The sequence below is a fragment of the Pleuronectes platessa genome, chromosome 22, assembly GCF_947347685.1.
Source record: "Pleuronectes platessa chromosome 22, fPlePla1.1, whole genome shotgun sequence".
In the NCBI taxonomy this organism is placed as follows: domain Eukaryota; kingdom Metazoa; phylum Chordata; class Actinopteri; order Pleuronectiformes; family Pleuronectidae; genus Pleuronectes; species Pleuronectes platessa.
In genome coordinates, this window is record NC_070647.1 from 12,311,457 (window position 1) to 12,330,216 (window position 18,760).

The window sequence follows — 18,760 nt, forward strand, 5'->3', positions numbered from 1 at the left end:
TTAAGACAAGCAACGTTTTCCCTTCAGTGTGTGCTCACTGACTTGAGTCTCCTAATCTGATTTGGCCTGTGGCTTGTGATGTCATTTCTCTCTCTCTCTCTCTCTGTGTCTCTCCGTCTCTCACGCACACACAAACAAAACAGGAAACACTGAATACTTTTTTATTTTGTTATAAATTCCCCATTAATTGAACTATATATGGTTACATTATAGAACACAGAAGAAGAAGAATATGGAGTTAAAAGCTGAATTTTGGTCAAATGTTGATAAATCTTTTCTTTTTCTTTTTTTTGTCCTACACCCTAATAGATGAGATATTTCACTGATGAGTTATGTTAGAAACTATGAGTAATTTACAAAGTGTCATTTAAACAATGAGTCTAATCCCACCTTGAAGCAAAACTCTGACTTTAGTGTGACCTTGAGGTTTCCATTACCTCAAACCTGGTTTTTCAGGCCCGGTCAGCAGGTGACGGAGTTTCTTAAAAACAGGTTAAACTGGCGTATCTGTCTATTATCAGCAAACACAGGTTTACTCCGATCTGTATCTTTTCTGTACTCGTGGGGGTTTATTAGAGAGCAAAGGTTTCCACAAGCTGACAGGCTGAAACACAAAGACTCTGCTTATCCAGCATTTAACACATTTAACTAAACTTTCAATATGTTAAGGAACAATGCAAATTAGGTGCATATGCAGTAGCTAGACAGACCTGTATTTTTACTTTATGCACGAGAGCATTGGGTTGAAATTTTCTGTTGCCACTTTCAACATATCACCTTCACTGACAATGACATCACTTTTCCTTTTAAAGTATTCAGTCCAAAAGCTACAGACACATGCACAGACACATTCTGCACATTGGCCTTTAAACCACTTGGTGAGTTGAACTTAACTCCTAACAGCCAACATGTCAGTCTGTTTCTTTTGCTGTTATCAGTAATAGTCAAACATAAACCTCTGAACCGTCTGAATGAGACAATACTCAGATTATGATGTTTACATGAGTTGCCAATATAATATTCCATTTATTTTCCCGTTTACATTTTACAGCGCTTGGTCTGATTATGACACATCAACATTATGTTCTTCTACTTGCTTACAATCAAAGACTGAGCATGTGCCCTTAATGTATCCTACGTCAATGTTGCAAAATGTTCCAATAGGACATAATGTGTATAAGAACTCCACATGTGCTGATTCGAATCTTGCTTGTTCTGAGTACAATCAGAAAATGCTGTTTAGATGGCAATGTCTTATTGTCAAAAGGGGTATTACTGATGGGAGTCATGGTAATGGGTGTACGTGGGAGTATTTCAATCAACGTAGGGATTTTTACAGTGTTGGTGACAACTCTACCTCGTTAAACTGTCAATATCTTAAGTCCCTGACCTTGCTTACTCAGGTAAAAAAGAAAAACAGAACTGATGTCAATAAATTCACTTCAAGTTGTGTGTCCCAGGAGCTTTGTTCCTACAAAGCAATTAAAACAAGCACATAGTCAGCCTCTGCAGTGAAATGACCTCAAACCTTTTGATTTAGATTATTCTAACCAAATCTATCAACTCCAGGAGACAACCAAAAACGAATGCCAAGTTTGAGTGCTGCTTAATTTGTCTCTATGTTTGTTGGTGCAGTTTACTTCTCTGTGCCGCAGCCCTGTGTGCGAGTTCCTATCGCAGGTGATTAGACCCTGACTGCTTTTACTGTTCACTGTGGCTGCACTGAGGCCAGCACTTAAACATATACCAGAGACATACACACCCATATCATTTGGTATTTTGATTCTGTGTCTCCAGGCAGCTACAACTGAATGCAAATAACTACTGTGCCCTGTGCTTTAATCTCCTCACAGCTTCACATGGGTGGGGTTTGCCTTCTGTGAAACTGAGTGATAGAGACTTTGGACGACTTGCCAGCCTGTTTGACTTGTTTCTCTACAAAATGGGAAAGTGGTCTACACGTTTGGACCCCACGCTATAACAAAACACTATCATAGTTGCCTTTCACCCACAGAGAGCAGCTGAGAAGAAAAAAAAATTAATATCCAGAAAATATGTAAGTCAATATCCACGTTGTGTGTGTCTGTGTATCAGTGTGTGTCGCCTGGTGTCCCCTCAGTCCTGGTACAGCAGTGAGTTTCTGATGAGGCTGCCAGCAGTCTTATGATAGAGATACACAAAGACACCCAGTGTGAAGTGAGCAGCGCACACGTACTCACTCTTAGTCTCTCATTCATAGTGTACAGACAGGCAGAGAGCCACGTAGTGCATTACTACACGTAGTGGATTGTGGGAATGCTAGGTCAATAGGTATGTAACGGCACAACTGCATCGTAGGTGTCCCTGTGGAGATCGACCAAATCAACATAGTCGACAAAAACGGACAAAAAAATCAAACAACAATGACTCTCAGTAGAGCGAAACGCATCACTTCGCCAAGGCCTTTAAAAACCAAACTAATCTGTAATATCTCCTGATTTCCACATGAAAATATTCCAAGATTCAGCTCTTTGTCTTTAAATCAGCCATGGGTAACCTCTAAACTTCGGGCTACATGCAGCAAGGTAATTGATAACGATATTAATGACAACAGTGTTTCAGCTATATAAAATACCTAGACACTACAAAAGGGGAGGATTTATTTGAATATGTTGTTTCGGCTAAAACCATATGTGAGTAGCATGATCATCATCACTACAATCTGTCATCAGTCGCCTCAACAAAGAGAAGCCGTTCCAGCCAATGCATTAGAGAGGAAAGCCGCCCTCATGGTTACATTTATTATAAAAATGGACATAGCCTTCTTCAGAGAGTTTCCCCACCCCTGCTCAACATGGTGCCTAACCACCAACCATTTAAACACAGAGCAGACACAGACCACTACAAGGCCGGTGCACAGTTGGGCACTGCTGGTAAACACAGTCAAACCGAATGCAGTGGTTTGCAAGCACTGGGTGGTGGTCCAGAGGTGGGTAACATGCAGATAAAAATAGCCCCCTTAAATCTTCTGATGAAATCTGGAAACCTAAAACTACTGACTAGATCAGGTTGCCCTCCACAGTCTGTGAGATGAGCAGAAGGCTGAATTAAACACAGAAGTTTATATATTTTCGAGAATAACTGTAAAAAACTTCTAAATTTACGTTTTCTTCTCAGCTTTCTACCAGGGTGTGAAACTGGGTTGGTGAATTCAACATGAATAAATTTGCTCAGGTTATGTGTTAGGTATGCTTTAAGTGCTACAAGGCGAAGAAGCTTTTCTGCTATACTGTACATTCCTTATACAGAAATGTGGGATAATTTAACTTACTGCCTTTTTACTTAACAATATTCATAGTTGAATTTCAAAATGGTTTGGTCGATCCGAATTTCTCAAAGCACAGACTGACATATTCAAATTCATTGTTTGTCAGACCAAGATATTTTGCGTATTGAAAACAGACCATTCACTCATTTGAGAAGCTTTATTAATTAATCAATGATCATTTATTGCCAGTTAGCAAACTTTAGCACTTACAAATGTTGTAGCTGTAACTCTCACACACAAGGACACAAACATATTCTGTGACTGCCGTTTAAGAAGCTCACTGTGCCTATGGACAGAGTAATTAACAAGAATGAATGTGCCTGTATGCTCACTTAGGCAACAACATGACAGACCATATAAACCATTCAACAGAAAGACGTACTTCTTTTCGCTTTGTGCACCACACACGCATCGCCTCTTTCTCTGGATTGTGAGGAAAAGTAAAAGCATAGAAACAGACGAGATGAGGAATATAAAAGAAAGAGAGAGAGAGGCAGCTACTCTTTCTTATGATCAATCAATTTAGCCACGACAGTTCACTGCTGTTCTCAGAAGCTATGTTTAGCCGCTCTCTTGCCTGGCTGGCACACTGTCAAAGACTGACTTCATTATACATTAAATTCTCCAGAGAGTTGTACTTCTTCTTCGACTAAAAAACATGACGTACTGCTCAATAGCCATGTGTAGCAGGGTGAGAGTTGGCGCACACATCAACTCCAGCAATAATGGATGTTGCGAATTTGTTTTTTGGAAAATTGCAAATCAATAATTCTCAACAGGAAGTGCAGCAAATGTCCTAATTAGAAGGATTTAAAAGCTCAGAGACATATTTCAGATAAATGGAGGCTATGTGGTAAATTTTCTCTGGTACTGTGCTTTATGCATGACATGATATTTCTATTGCACATGATTACTCAACATAAAAATGACACATGGATCTGCTTTGCATACCTGCAGGCTTAGACACAGAAATACATTGTCCTGCAGAGGAGCAACAGAGGGAACTTGTCATTATATTTATAGATCACAAGTTTAGGTTTCTCTTCGGCTGCAGTTGAATAGGATCAGAGTTGAACATGGAAATAATGACACTGAAGACGCCCCAAGGGTCAAACTACACAATAGAACCTTGATTAAAAATGCAAAAATAGGCTTTAACGCAAATAGCCAAGACGTTGCTCCATGAAATATCCATGGTTTAATCTAGAAACTAAGTGGACAGCTGGGAGCTGTTTTTGTACATATAAACTTTGGGTTCAAGACAAAAAGGCTATCAGCTACCCAGCCCATGAAATATTTATGACATGACCTCATGCTTTGTGACAAAATGGGATGGTCATACATGCAGCATTTGCAGTCAGTAAAACGAAAAAGACATATAATGGAGCAATGAAAGGAGAATTTAACAATCCATGGTCTTTCTGAATACAGTTTATAGTAGCTATAGAATGTATTACTCAATGGTCACAGATTAAGTGCTGGTAAACGCTGCTGCAGCTGCAAACTTTAACAATATTTCCTGCTGGTGATGACTGCTGTATAAAGCCCATTTTTCCAATGGTCAAAAAAAAAAACACTAACACCAAGTAACATCTGGAATTCATCTTCACGTGGAATGGATACAATAGCCATTCAGTCCTGGAGCAAATGACTCTGCAGGAAACATGGGTTTTTATCGGCTCTGATCAACAGCGATAGAAACATGACACCCAATAAATGTGCTAATTACTTTCTCTTCTCTATTTTGGCTATACGCTGATGATCCACCTTTTCCTGCAAGACATTATGATGGGCATTGAAGTGTCGGGCATGAACATTTGTGTATTGTTTGTTTCATCTTGACAATGCCGAGCAACAGTGATGTTTTCTTGGTATCATACAGGATGCAACACTGGCAAGACAGAGGTTTCCGATTCGTAGGTCCCAGACATATGTGCCGTTTAACATGACTCACCAAGGGTACAATACAGAAAGGTAAATTCCTCTGCTGGCAGTGGGTAAAGAGCCAGTCGTCTTCTTTCAGCGGGTTTACCCATGTTTAAATGTATAGGTCTTTAAAAAAATGACATATCTGCTTATTTTCATTTAAAAGTGTTATTTAAACCTGAAAAACTATATTCCGTTTTGGTCTCATTCTAAAGCATTATCATTGAGATGAAATAGTGAATATTGGCTGATCAATAATACAAAAGTTAGTGTTCTCTCCTGGCTGGTAGACACAACACATTAAACATTACTGAGAAACTTGCATTTAGTCTGCACAGGCTCTCATTAAAGGCAGACAGCCTGGGATCAGGACAGGATTCCAAGTCGCTGAGGTTCAACAACAGGAAATCAACCTACACTATCTTCCATCAGTTCATATCATGTGTTTATGAGATGATAACTGCATGGCACAAAGAGTACACTCTGCAGAAAGCACTGTTATTATCTTGATCTGAAAATATGTGACTAAAACACACGCAGGTATAGATTGCTGACAGAATTTTTGGAGATTTCACAGAGCAACAAAATGCAACAAAGAGCTGGAGACAGGATGGACCACAGCAGAATGGTCGTGTTGTCGAATAAATCTGCCTTTTACAGCAGCTACCTGCATCGGCAGAGAGACAACAGACACACAAAGCAGTGATGCAAACTCAGAGAATACACAGGAGTCAACACTGGCGAGCAAGCGAGACAAAGAAAACCCCAAACTCCAGCCTCACTACCTTCTTGTTGACAGCACGAGCACTTCCAGCACCACACGCACAAAGGAGCTGTTCTACTCCTTTAATGTTAAGCTGCTGTGGTCGTGTTTCACCTCTCCTCTCATCCAGACTGCGTAGTAGAAGATGCACGACAACCATAGAGGCAGACAGCATCCCGTCGACAGGCTGCGACCGCGGTTTGTTTACACCGACGTAGCGAGCTGGCTAGTCCGCTAACGGGGGCTGCCACATCCGAAACAACGCTCGAAACTCCGACACAGAGCGTGCGTTTCCCTTTGACAGCTTCGCACGTCCACAAATCTGCCTTCAAACACACGAAATACCGCGGCTGCGTGCGTGATAACGCCGCGTGACGCGAAAACAAAGCCGTGGTCCGTCGCTGGCTAGCAGATTACGCGTCTCTCTTGTTGTTTTGACAGCCAGAATTAGCTGGATAGCAAAGCTGCTAGCTGGCAGGTTCGCTCCACGGAGGCGCTAACGCAGCGCGAGGACAAGTCCTGCGTGGATGTAACAGTACGAAACAACATGGAAGAAGCGACATTACAACCCGCGGGGACACACATGAGTTTCGTTATTCACCTGGAGCCGCTGTCTGCAGAGGAGTGCGTCCCCCCGGGGGTCGTGTAAGTCAGTTCGCAGACAGTTGTCTCCGCCGCCTCTCGTCTCCTCCTCGACTCTGAACACTCACTGAGTGGAGGTTACACCACACAGGACCTACAGGCGTCCGAGGGAGGTATTCAGCCAATGACGCTGCTCGCATGAGCGCCGGCGAACCAATGCGGTCGCTCAGCGGCCCAACTCGGCCAATCACCGACGACCAGGAAGAGGAAGACGAGTCTGTGTCATGTTTTTGTAGTTTTAGGAACTGTGAGCTCATTCAACGTGGTGAAAATGTGAAAATCAGTGGATGGGGCTGGTTTTGAGAGTTAGGACAAATTTGTAAAAATTTGTATTAAGTACACGTGTCATGAGTCCTGTCCCCCCCGTGTGTCAACTCACTTGCAGCAGGAGGGAACTGGTTTGGCGAGAAGCTGCCATGTGGCAATTGAGCAAGTTTGAAAATGCTTGGTCAACCCTGCTGGTTCACTATCAGTCAGTAGCCCTCAATACGTCATCCCACAGCCCAAAGAGACATGTTCAACCTGCTTGTTTCACCCAGAGACTGTATATGGTTTCAACCAACACTACCCCATAGATATTAAAGTCATCCTTATGTAAAATGATGGCAACGGATGCTTGGTGTATATACACTTGATAATCCCTAAATGATTCATTCATTTTCTCGCGATCACCTGTTTGATCTAATTATTCCAACAGTTGTGTGTATGTTATTGCTTCTGGCGAGAAGGTCATGTTTTCATCTGCGTTTGTGTCTCTGTAAACATGGATTACAAAGAGACTGGGTTGAAGGATGCAATATGAGTCAGGAAAGAACCCATTCAAATTTGGAACAGATCTGGATCAGGGTCGGACCAAGGAACATTGTGATTTTCATCTATTTGTCATAAAAAAATAATTCATGGATACACTTAAAAAAACAAGAGGATATTATTTTGTTGCACCAGCAATATTACATTAGTCTTAAATAATTCTTACACCCAGATTATTAATCCTCACCTCATGTAGTCAATTGTACATTATACATAAGGTGTTGGTGGTGTGACACTGCAGCTCCACCACTTGAGAAGGAAGTGAGCACTGTGCAGTGTGGTAGAAAAAAGTAATGAGTTCATGCTGTGAATCACCCCACTGCTGGATGACCTGCTCTGTGTCCTCTCTGCCCCCCCCCCCCCCCCCCCCCGGCCCTGGGGTGCACACGTCCATGAGTTTACACTGCACACTGACACAGAACACACACTCAGATGCACACTCTGCTATCTCCCAATGATGAGCTCTGATTGCATGATTGTGCAAATGGATTTGTGTCATTGGCAGCTGGGTGCGTTACTAAACTCAGCGGAGTTCAGCCCACTTTTGTGTGTCTGGTTAATCCGGTGCACAAACCAAAAAACGCTCAGCAGCCTTCCCAACAGATATCTTTTTGTTTTCGGCAGAGGAGCGGCCGCAGAAAGAACATTTTTAAAAGAGGTGGCACTGTAAATGATGACGATCTTGCTGCCAGGGCTTTAGCGGATGCATTTGAATGTGAATCATTGTGTGATTTTTTTGGCGTGTACTTTGATACACCGTGACTGCGGTGTGCTCCTGGGGCCCTAAATTCATTATCACAGCTTATCTGATTGATAAAAAGCATTCATTATGGGTCAGGGTTTAACTGTTGTTTAACTGAGGTGAAATTTATTTGTTTATCCTTATCTTTATTGAGGGAAAAGACAACTTCTATGAAACATACTATAAAATGTTATAATATAGATAAAGTAGGGAGGGAACTCGATGTGACGGACCAAAGCAAAGGGGTTTACAGTATTTTTGGATTTCTAATGTGGTCACATGAGACATTAACTGGAAATTCCCTTATACGTTACCCATGATTTACTCAGCACATGGTTTTATTGACTAACAGTGTTCTTTTTAAGCTAATCAGGGGAACTGGCTGGCTCTTACAAAGTCCATCCTCATGGTCATTGATTTTTTTCTCTCACAGTATAAGTGATGCCTCTGTAGAGTTCCGTGCGAAGGACTCGGTGTACGCAGGCACGTGACTTCAGCCTTCTTTAGTGTGGTTCTGCATGTTTCTCTGAAGACACAGGACAAAGTGTTTAAAAAGAAGGATGGGTTGGTTCCATTCAAATGTTCTTTTCTGGGGTATTTGTCTCTGTCATCCCGCTCCCTCTTAGGACAAGCAGATAATACAGAATGACTAATAGCTGGCCAGATATCAGAGAAGGAAACACGATCTATCAGCATCATAGCTTGCAAAGCTATGTTTTGAGCTTTAGGTAAAGAAGTGTAGGGATATATAAGTGAGGTGTTTTTAAACAGGCTCATTCCAGTATTTACCTAATACAAATGCCTTTTTTAGCAAATGGTCTGACATACTTCTAAATTTGGTTGATAGCTGGTTCCACAATCCACCAGTGAGCTCACAGTGGATCCGGCATATACTGCTTTGGACGGGTGTCACACTTTGTTTTGCATAACGTCGATAATTGCGCCACGTTCAAGTTTCTAATCCTTCATTTAAGTGTTTCTTTGTTGCTTTTCCCGTGTCTATGTGGGAACATGCGTGCAGGCCCCTCCTTGGATAATGTGACCATAATCTGTTGTTATGTACCAACTGGAGCAACAAAGTACAGACTCGATTCCTGCTTTATGACTGTGGTGATTATTAAAGTCTTTGCAGGACTCATTTAAAGAAATGTTAGAGTCAATCTGGGCTGTTTAGTGTGTCTGTAAAACCTAATTTGTGCAAACATATTGTGTGTCTTTAATAATATGTTCTCTCTGAGGAAATACATTTAATTCTTAAAGTACAATTAACACAATATCTGTTGGCTAGTACAGACGCACAGAGGATGGAAAACGACTTTCATTAGCCTTTGTAAAAAATGTATTAATTCCTAAAATGTACTTCCTAGTACAAGTAAGTTTCCATTAGCTGTTGGCTATGTGTATATGTGTATTAAAGACATGACAACCACTCTCCTCAAGTCACAACAGGTCGACCACACCTCACAGCAGGTGTGTGTTTTGTGTATCTCTTTTGTTAAATTATGTGTTTATTCATTCAGTTTTACTTTCCGGTAACGGTGTCAACTAAAGTTCTGACATTGTTTCTTAAAAAATACAACATTACAAGAAGTGTGATGTATGTCAAAATATTAATTAAATGAGGAGCTTACATATTTGTTTGACCCCTGTGACCTAGAAAGCTTCAGCTAGAACATCCAAAACAAGGCAAACCTGAATGTTGCGCACACAAATCCTGATTTGAGCACTGACGCCCTGACCTTGCACACGCACTCATATGCACACATATGGTGTGACAGAAGGGAAGAGCCCGTGACATGAACTGTTTCACACCCACCACGCCCCCTAAGATCACCACACCTCTCTCATCACCTCACACACCTCATAGTTGCGTTGTTTATCACGTGTAGGCTGGTGGGCACCGACCCAATATTGTGTGGTATGTTCAGTATCTCATCCATGTCACGTGCTGATTTTACCTGCTGGTGGGCGACTCTGTGCCGTGTGGGATTTCTTTTAAATGAGCCGTCCGTGGTTGCCGCCCTGAATTCCTCAAAGTGATCGGATGATATCTTCCTGATTTCATTTTCCAGTTTTGCCACAAACCTTTCATCCTTTGACTGAAATAACTGAATGCAATCACAATGGATATTGACCCCAAAATATAGCCTCTGTGAAAACAGCATTGTGCCGAGTTCAGTACATTTATCAACTTTGGCATGGTTCCCATTTGATCCTGCAGCATGTGTCTGTGTTGCATTATTGATTTGTGTTTGTTTGAAGTGTATTCGGTAACGGCTGGATTTGCCAGTTCTTTGTCTGGCCCGTGTGTGTGTATGTGTGTGTGTGTGTGTGTGTGTGTGTGTGTGTGTTTTTTCAGGTGAGTCTACTTTAGTTTACACCAGCTGCAACAGGCAAGGAGATAAATGCTCCAATACAAGCAACGTGCACATTCAGTGGGCGGCTGTCTGTGGCTGTCTGCCGGGTTAATAAGACAGCAGTAGTAGTAGTGATGGGGGAATTGAACTTTCATCTCACGCTACCACACGTGCAACACCTTCAGGCGAACATTAGAGGATGAACAAGCGAACGGATACGTGGCTGCAGCCTTTGTGTTTGATTGGTTCTTTGAGCTCTGTGTGTGTCCGAGTCACATTCTCCCAGACCACTCAAAAAACAATAATCATGTTTTCTAGAACATGATCTTAGCCTCATTTTATTCACAAACATTTGTCTATTTCATCCAGAATGTACTTTAGCCATAACAGTTCTCTTCTGCGGTTTCTATCTCCTCTTCTCCTGCTCCGACACAGCGAGAATAAGTTGTTGAGGAAATTGTCTCATGGCTCAATGCCAGAGAACAGCGCAGAGAAAAGAGAAAGACATTTGGATGAATGACATGAGCCGTTATGTAGTTATGTAGAGCAGCTGCGAGAAGAGCAAAGCATACTTCAATGCAGGTTTGCCTACATAGTTAGTAGTCAAATTAAAAAGGTCATTAACATCAGCCTTACACTCTGTACTGCTGTCTCAGGCAAGTTTGTGTGCAGATGAGCAGGGATGCCGGCAGCTAGACGATTTTGTCCCAGCATGCAGCTTAACTGCGTCTCCAGAAAGTGCACATTCAAAGCTGTGCAGAGCAAGATAAGAGCGAATGTTTAAAAACCCAGTGAAAGTTGTGGGACAGCTGCATATCACCTGCCCCCTGAGCAAAAAAGCAGATATACAAATTTCTACAAAGTGCTTTTTTGTGGACCCTGTAGAGCAGGGGTGTCCAAACTTTTTATCCTGAGGGCCACATACAGAAAAAATGTGAAGGTCTGGGCCACTCACGCCACCACGCCCCCCAGCCCTGGAGCGGACTCTTGACAGTGCGCCTCAATCGCGTAGCTTAGGGCGGGGGGCGTGGCGCCACCTAGTGTCAAAACTGAGTAGTACAATACAGTGGGCCATAGTCCATTACATTACAATTAATTTAGCTGACGCTTTTATCCAAAGCGATTTGCAATCAGTGCATTCAAGGGAAGGGGAGAGTGGGGTAATGTGAGACACCCCCTGTATCTAGGCAACGGAACACAATTGTGGTCATGTGATCATTATGTTTTCAAGCCCCTTCCATTCCACCATTGCCATGAAGGAGAAGTTGGTGCTGATGCTGTGGTTAGAATGTTTTTTCACAAAAATGTTCTTTTTGCATGTAAAAGTAAATTATCTTGCATCAGCTGTTTTGTCAATACAAATTGATTCAGGTAGAAAAACGTATATCATACATGTTAGCCTGAATTGCTAAGCGATGTTGTTCTTTCTAAAATGTTGGCTGTGGGGTAAAGTGAGACATGTAGCACAAGTTAAGTTTAGTCTTAACCATATTTTAGAATAATATTACATTACATATGTTTTATTTTTAATGCCTTAAAAATTGTGGAAAAGCCATCATACAAAGAAACTACACCAGGAAGACAACCTGGGGCCAAACACCCCTCCCAGAGATGGAGAGCGCAGCCGCTGAGGTCATGCAAGGAAAGAAGTCCTTAAGAAAAGCTGGAAGGGTTAGAAATATTGATAAGACAACCCTCAACCCTTAATAATCATAAATGTGCTTAATTGACCTATTACAACATGTGTTGTTATGGTAGTTTTAAAGTGGAAAAAGTAAGTGGATCACTTTCCCCCTTGATTTCTCTGGTCTGTCTCACTTTACCCCTAAGCTGGGGTAAAGTGAGACACAAGACCACTTTTTTACAAACAATCATATTTTCACTGCCCTTTGTCCTGAAGACATTCTGATCATTTCCATTGCTAGGAAACATCCTGAATTAATAGGAAATGTGTAAATTTGACTGATATATGATTTTAGCTCGCCTAGAGGCGAGCAAATGTAAAAAATGTCTCACATTACCCCGCTCTCCCCTACTCGAGGGTACAAACCCAGAACAACAAGAATCAAAGTACAATTTCCTCAAAAATAGAGCAAAACAACATAGTGCTATAAGTAACTGCCATTTCAGTGCCACTAAATTGTTAGTTTAAAAAAAAAAATTATTAATTTTAATTTTGTTTAATTTTTTTTTTGTTGTAATTTAATTTTTTTGAGGCAGGCCAATTTAAAATGGATGGCGGGCCGCAGATGGCCCGCGGGCCATAGTTTGGACACCACTGCTGTAGAGCCAGAAGGAAACAAATGTCTCACCCATTACATTTAGGAAGTAATGATGTTGCTTTATCTGCATTTTTTTGGTCCCTAACAACAGAGGAAAGCACAAAACTGACTTGAGGCACTAAAGCTGCAGAAACAGACTGAAAGTCAGCAAAACGTCCTGATGTCCAGAGAAACTTCTCTGCCACAGCAGTGCTGCAACCAGACTCCTCCCTTCCATAAAGGGTAAACTACACTTCTTAAAAACAAACTTAAGAACTACTAGTGAACTGAGTAGATAAAAATACTCTATCACAATATTCTGATAATAAGAACAGGACAGATAACTCCGCATTAACTCCATTTGTTTATTGGCTGGTTTGATATTCAGCAGGATTACACAAAAACGATTGGACAGTAGAAAATGAAACTTGGCGGAAGGATGGGATGTGGGTCAGGGAAGAACCCATTAGACTTTGGAGCGGCTCCAGATCAGGGGTAGATCCAGAATGGACTTTTTCTTTTTCCTTTTAACATCGTGAGATTGCGGTGTGTGAAATTGGATGCAGCTTGATTGGATTTAAAGGGCCTGTTGGGCCTGTTGGGCCTTGGCGCAGGTATTCAGAATATCAGCATCACAGCAGCAGATGGCTGTCAGGCGAACAGTATTGGACACCATCAGGTTACACTTTCACTTGTCTAATCTCCAGCGCACACACACATACAGTGCCTTGCATAAGTATTCACCCCCTTTGGACTTTTCTACATTTTGTCATGGTATAACCACAGATTAAAATTTATTTCATCGTGAGTTTATGTAATGGACCAACACAAAATAGTGCATCATTTGGAAGTGGGGGGAAATATTACATGGATTTCACAATTATTTACAAATAAAAATCTGAAAAGTGTTGAGTGCATATGTATTCACCCCCTTTACTGTGAAACCCCTAACAAAGATCTGGTGCGACCAATTGCATTCACAAGTCACATTTGCAAGTCACATAATTAGTAAATAGGGTCCACCTGTCTGCAATTTAATCTCAGTATAAATACACCTGTTCTGTGACGGACTCAGAGTTTGTTGGAGATCATTACTGAACAAACAGCATCATGAAGACCAAGGAGCTCACCAAACAAGTCAGGGATAAAGTTGTGGAGAAATATGAAGCAGGGTTAGGTTATAAAAAAATATCCAGAGCTTTGAACATCTCTCTGAGCACCATAAAATCCATCATAAGAAAATGGAAAGAATATGGCACAACCGCAAACCTACCAAGAGGAGGCCGTCCACCCAAACTGAAGAGTCGGACAAGGAGAAAATTAATCAGAGAAGCAACCAGGAGGCCCATGGTTACTCTGGAGGAGTTGCAGAGATCCACAGCTGAGGTGGGAGAATCTGTCCACAGGACAACTATTAGTCGTCTACTCCACAAATCTGGCCTTTATGGAAGAGTGTCAAGAAGAAAGCCATTGTTGAAAGGGATCCATAAAAAATCCCGTTTGGAGTTTGCCAGAAGCCATGTGGGAGACACAGCAAACATGTGGAAGAAGGTGCTCTGGTCAGATGAGACCAAAATTGAACTTTTTGGCCTCAATGCAAAACGCTATGTGTGGCGAAAACCCAACACTGCCCATCACCCTGAGCACACCATCCCAACAGTGAAACATGGTGGTGGTAGCATCATGCTGTGGGGATGCTTCTCTTCAGCAGGTACAGGGAAACTGGTCAGAATAGAGGGAAAGATGGATGGAGCCAAATACAGGGAAATCCTTGAAGAAAATCTGATGCAGTCTGCAAAAGACTTGAGACTGGGGCGGAGGTTCATCTTCCAGCAGGACAATGACCCTAAACATACAGCCAGAGCTACAAAGGAATGGTTTGGATTAAAGAATTTTAATGTCTTAAAATGGCCCAGTCAAAGCCCAGACCTCAATCCAATAGAGAATCTATGGCAAGACTTGAAGATTGCGGTTCACAGACGGTCTCCATCCAATCTGACTGAGCTTCATCTTTTTTGCCAAGAAGAATGGACAAACCTTTCCATCTCTAGATGTGCAAAGCTGGTAGAGACATACCCCAAAAGACTTGCAGCTGTAATTGCAGCGAAAGGGGGTTCTACCAAGTATTGACACAGGGGGGAGAATACTTATGCACCCAACAGATGTCAACTTTTTTGTTCTCATTATTGTTTGTGTCACAATAAAATTTATTTTGCACCTCCAAAGTACTATGCATGTTTTGTTGATCAAACGGGAAAAAGTTTATTTAAGTCTATTTGAATTCCAATTAGTAACAGTACATAATGGGAAAAAGTCCAAGGGGGGTGAATACTTATGCAAGGCACTGTACACATGCACGCACACACGCACATACACTGTACCATGGCGATACATGATACACACACCATTAAAATATAGCAATAACATTAATACTATCGTTTTTAAAGCCATAATCAGCAGTTATATACATTGAGAGGGAAAACACACACACACACAACCATACAGACTGACATGTGAGGAGGATTACACAGTGACAGAACATTGGGCCAGTCATGCCGCTCTGGTCAGTGGTCTAATCCATTTAGCAGTGAGCAGCTAAACGTAAAGCAGGGGTGTCAAACATCAATTTAGTTAAAGGGCCACATACTGCCCACTTTGATCTCAAGTGGGCCAGACCAGTAAAATCATAGCATAATAGCTTTGTACCCCCCTTTTTTTGTCACCGCCGCCGCCACGCCCCTCCGCCCTGGATGACGTTGCGCTGTCAGGGTGGGGGGGCGTGGCGGCGGCGGATACCAACATGAAACCAACATAACGGGGGTCCGACCAAAACAACGAAACAGAACTGTGATGCTCACACATTCTAATTTCAAGATTACACACTAGGAAGGAAAAGGTTATTATTAATCATTTGCGTTAAGGCCTTATATCTGACTCAAACTGCTTCTATCTTTATTCATTTAGAGTTGAGTCAGACACAGAATATAGCTAAAATATTGAAATCCTAACAGTTACATGTACAAAGGGTCTCGCTCTAAAAAGTTGCAGCAGTGTGACCACAAAAAATAAAAAATACTGTGTAGAGGCGGGGCAACAGGAAATCTAACATCAACAGAAGCTAATTCAATAACACATTCAAAACTGGCAGGCCGCACAACGGACATTTTATCCGGTTTTACTTGTTGGGTTAGTAGGCAGGGACTTTTATATCAGACCGAGGTGTATGATCATAACAAATCCAGCACTGACACAGGAAAGGTAAGAACATATTTTTTATTCAGTTGAGAAAAACCTAATTCTTCTAAAGAATAAGAGGATTGACTTTTTCTTAAACTATGATAAGTATTTATTTTCATAAGTCTCTTGTATTGAATTCTGTTATACATAAACTACAGTTACTGTTCTGTAATCTTTAATATTTCTATCTCATATAGACATTAACCTCTAATCAAGTGAATATTGAGTCAGTATGTTTAACTATAAATCTGATGATGAACAAACTATTAGGAATGGATACTTAAAGGATCGTAGTATTGTGTATTTATTTAGGATAATAAACTCTCCTCGGTGTGTTTGCAGCTCTGTTTTAAAGCAGGAATGGACACATGGAAATACATCTATTCTTACTACGTGCCACTATTTTACATGTGTTCAAAGGATGTTTCCTACTGAGAAGTCATTGCGAGTACTCTACTGTTCTTTTAAGAGAGAGGGAGGGGTGTTGAGGCACTGGCCACATTATGAGACATTGCTATTGATTAAAGGTTGTTGGTTTCACTCAATGAAGCTGCTACGTGCAGACCTTGCATCCTTCACCGTGAAAATAGAACACTTCAAACCCAGCAAACCACCTGATATGCAACAATAGTGATGGCAGAAAAGCACATACATATTATTCAATCAAATTATTCAATCAAATTCAATGAATCCTGCAGTCTAATCTATTCCTGAAGTTTTTTTAAAGATAATTTGCTGGCAATATATGCTTTTTAATTCAGCCCCAAGCACGCTGCTTAAATGGGAAGCTTGAAAATGTGAAGCTTATCAGGCCTGTTGTGCCTAGATACAGGTGCAAAGCAGACTGTATTGGCAAATGGTCACTTGATGTACTACAAGTCATGATGTTATCAAAGAGGTGACAATAGTTTATTTTTTCTTCCACAGATGGGAGGATCTTCCAGTAAAATGCTGTTCCTGGTAAACTTAGCTATCCTTGGCTTTATCTGCTGCGTTATTTATTTATTCGTATATTTTGAGGCTCAATCTCCCGCGTGTCAGACTATGTCTACAGTAGATGATCAAAAAACGTATGAAGCCACAGGGGCAACTGAAAAGCCCATCGTCCTGCTGTGGTTCTGGCCTATTGGTGTGAGGTTTGATCTCCAAATCTGCTCAAGCCACTTCCACATTGATGACTGCATTCTGACTGATAACAGGTCATTGTACAGCCAAGCAGAGGGAGTCATCTTCTACCAGAGAAACATAGACTGGTATTTCAAAAACATGCCCAAGGAGCCACGTCCACATTTTCAAAATTGGATTTGGTTCAATGTGGAATCTCCCACGAACACAGCGAAAATACCAGGTCTGGAAAATCTGTTCAACTTAACACTGAGCTACAGACGAGATGCTGACATCACAGTGAGGAATGAGGTCACAATCAAGGAAACAGAGACCGAGGAGGAATTTGTTCTGCCCAAGAAAGACAAACTGGTTTGTTGGGTTGTCAGTAACTACAACCCAGATACTGGAACATCTGCGAGAGAAAATTATTACAAAGAACTGTCCAAACACATAAAGGTTGATGTCTATGGTGCTGCTTTTAATGGACACCAGTTGAAACCTGAAGACTATTACCCAACCCTTGCGAGTTGTAAGTTCTATCTCTCATTTGAGAACTCGCTCCATGTGGACTACATGACGGAGAAGGTCAACGGACCCCTCGCAGCAGGGACCGTCCCTGTAGTTCTGGGTCCACCAAGGGAAAACTACGAGCAGTTCCTTCCCAATGGCTCCTTCATTCACGTAAATGATTTCCCTGACGCCAAAGGTATGGCAGAGTATCTGCAACGCCTGGACAAGGACCATGAAGCATACATGAGTTACTTTGGGTGGAGAAAGTATTATGAAGTCACTCCTCATCTTTTGACAACAAGCAATGAATTCATTCATCCCGTCTGCCTCGCCTGTGACCACATCTCAAAGTACAAAGAATACCATGTTGTCAATGATCTTTATGAGTGGTACTTTCCATGAAAACTACAGTGAGAACATCATTTGACAGACTATAAACTAGAACATAAACTTTATGTGGTACTAGTCACATGGTAACCGTTGATGTTATTATATAACTGAGGTGATGAAAATAGTTTTGCAAATGTTCTCTGGTTTAAGTCACCTTAAGATGTTTTGAATACATAAATATTCCAATCTAAAAATAGGTTTCATACATTTTAAAGGGGTCATTTGGATAATTATGTCATGTTTATTTTTGCTTTGTTTACAGGTATCTTATTTGATAATTTTTGAAAGACAACTTAACTTCCAGTTTCTATCCTGACTTCCTTAGGTTTTCTATTGATTGGGGTTGTGCTAATGAGTATACCACTTGCCTGTAATTTTACAATGTGTTATTGCGGAAAAATGTTGTCAGCTACTGTAATTATATTTCGCCCATGATGCATTGCGATATACAGATAAACTTTGTAAAACAACAGAACAAGAAGTTACTGTATAATTTTATTGTAGAAACTACAGCGATTTGTTTCAGTGTAGGTGGGGCATCAGTTACATGGATCCAGCTGAATATCTGCACACTGCACAACTCTAAGGGACAAGCCTGTGCTTTACACTGTTTTGATTCAAAATTAACTCGCCAACACCATTTGGTGGGGAGACATTTGTAGAGCAGAAATTATGCCATTGGATCTAAATAAACATTGTATGACCATC

General features: G+C 41.3%; 1 protein-coding gene across 1 annotated transcript; it reads left to right on the forward strand.

The window, feature by feature from the left end:
- The first annotated feature begins 15,925 nt into the window (after nt 1–15,925).
- Nucleotides 15,926–18,760, forward strand: LOC128428541 (4-galactosyl-N-acetylglucosaminide 3-alpha-L-fucosyltransferase 9). The gene is made up of 2 exons (XM_053414747.1): nt 15,926–16,066; nt 16,973–18,760. The coding sequence occupies exon 2, from the start codon at nt 16,973–16,975 to the stop codon at nt 18,062–18,064; it is 1,092 nt and encodes a 363-aa protein (XP_053270722.1). The 5' UTR covers nt 15,926–16,066; the 3' UTR covers nt 18,065–18,760.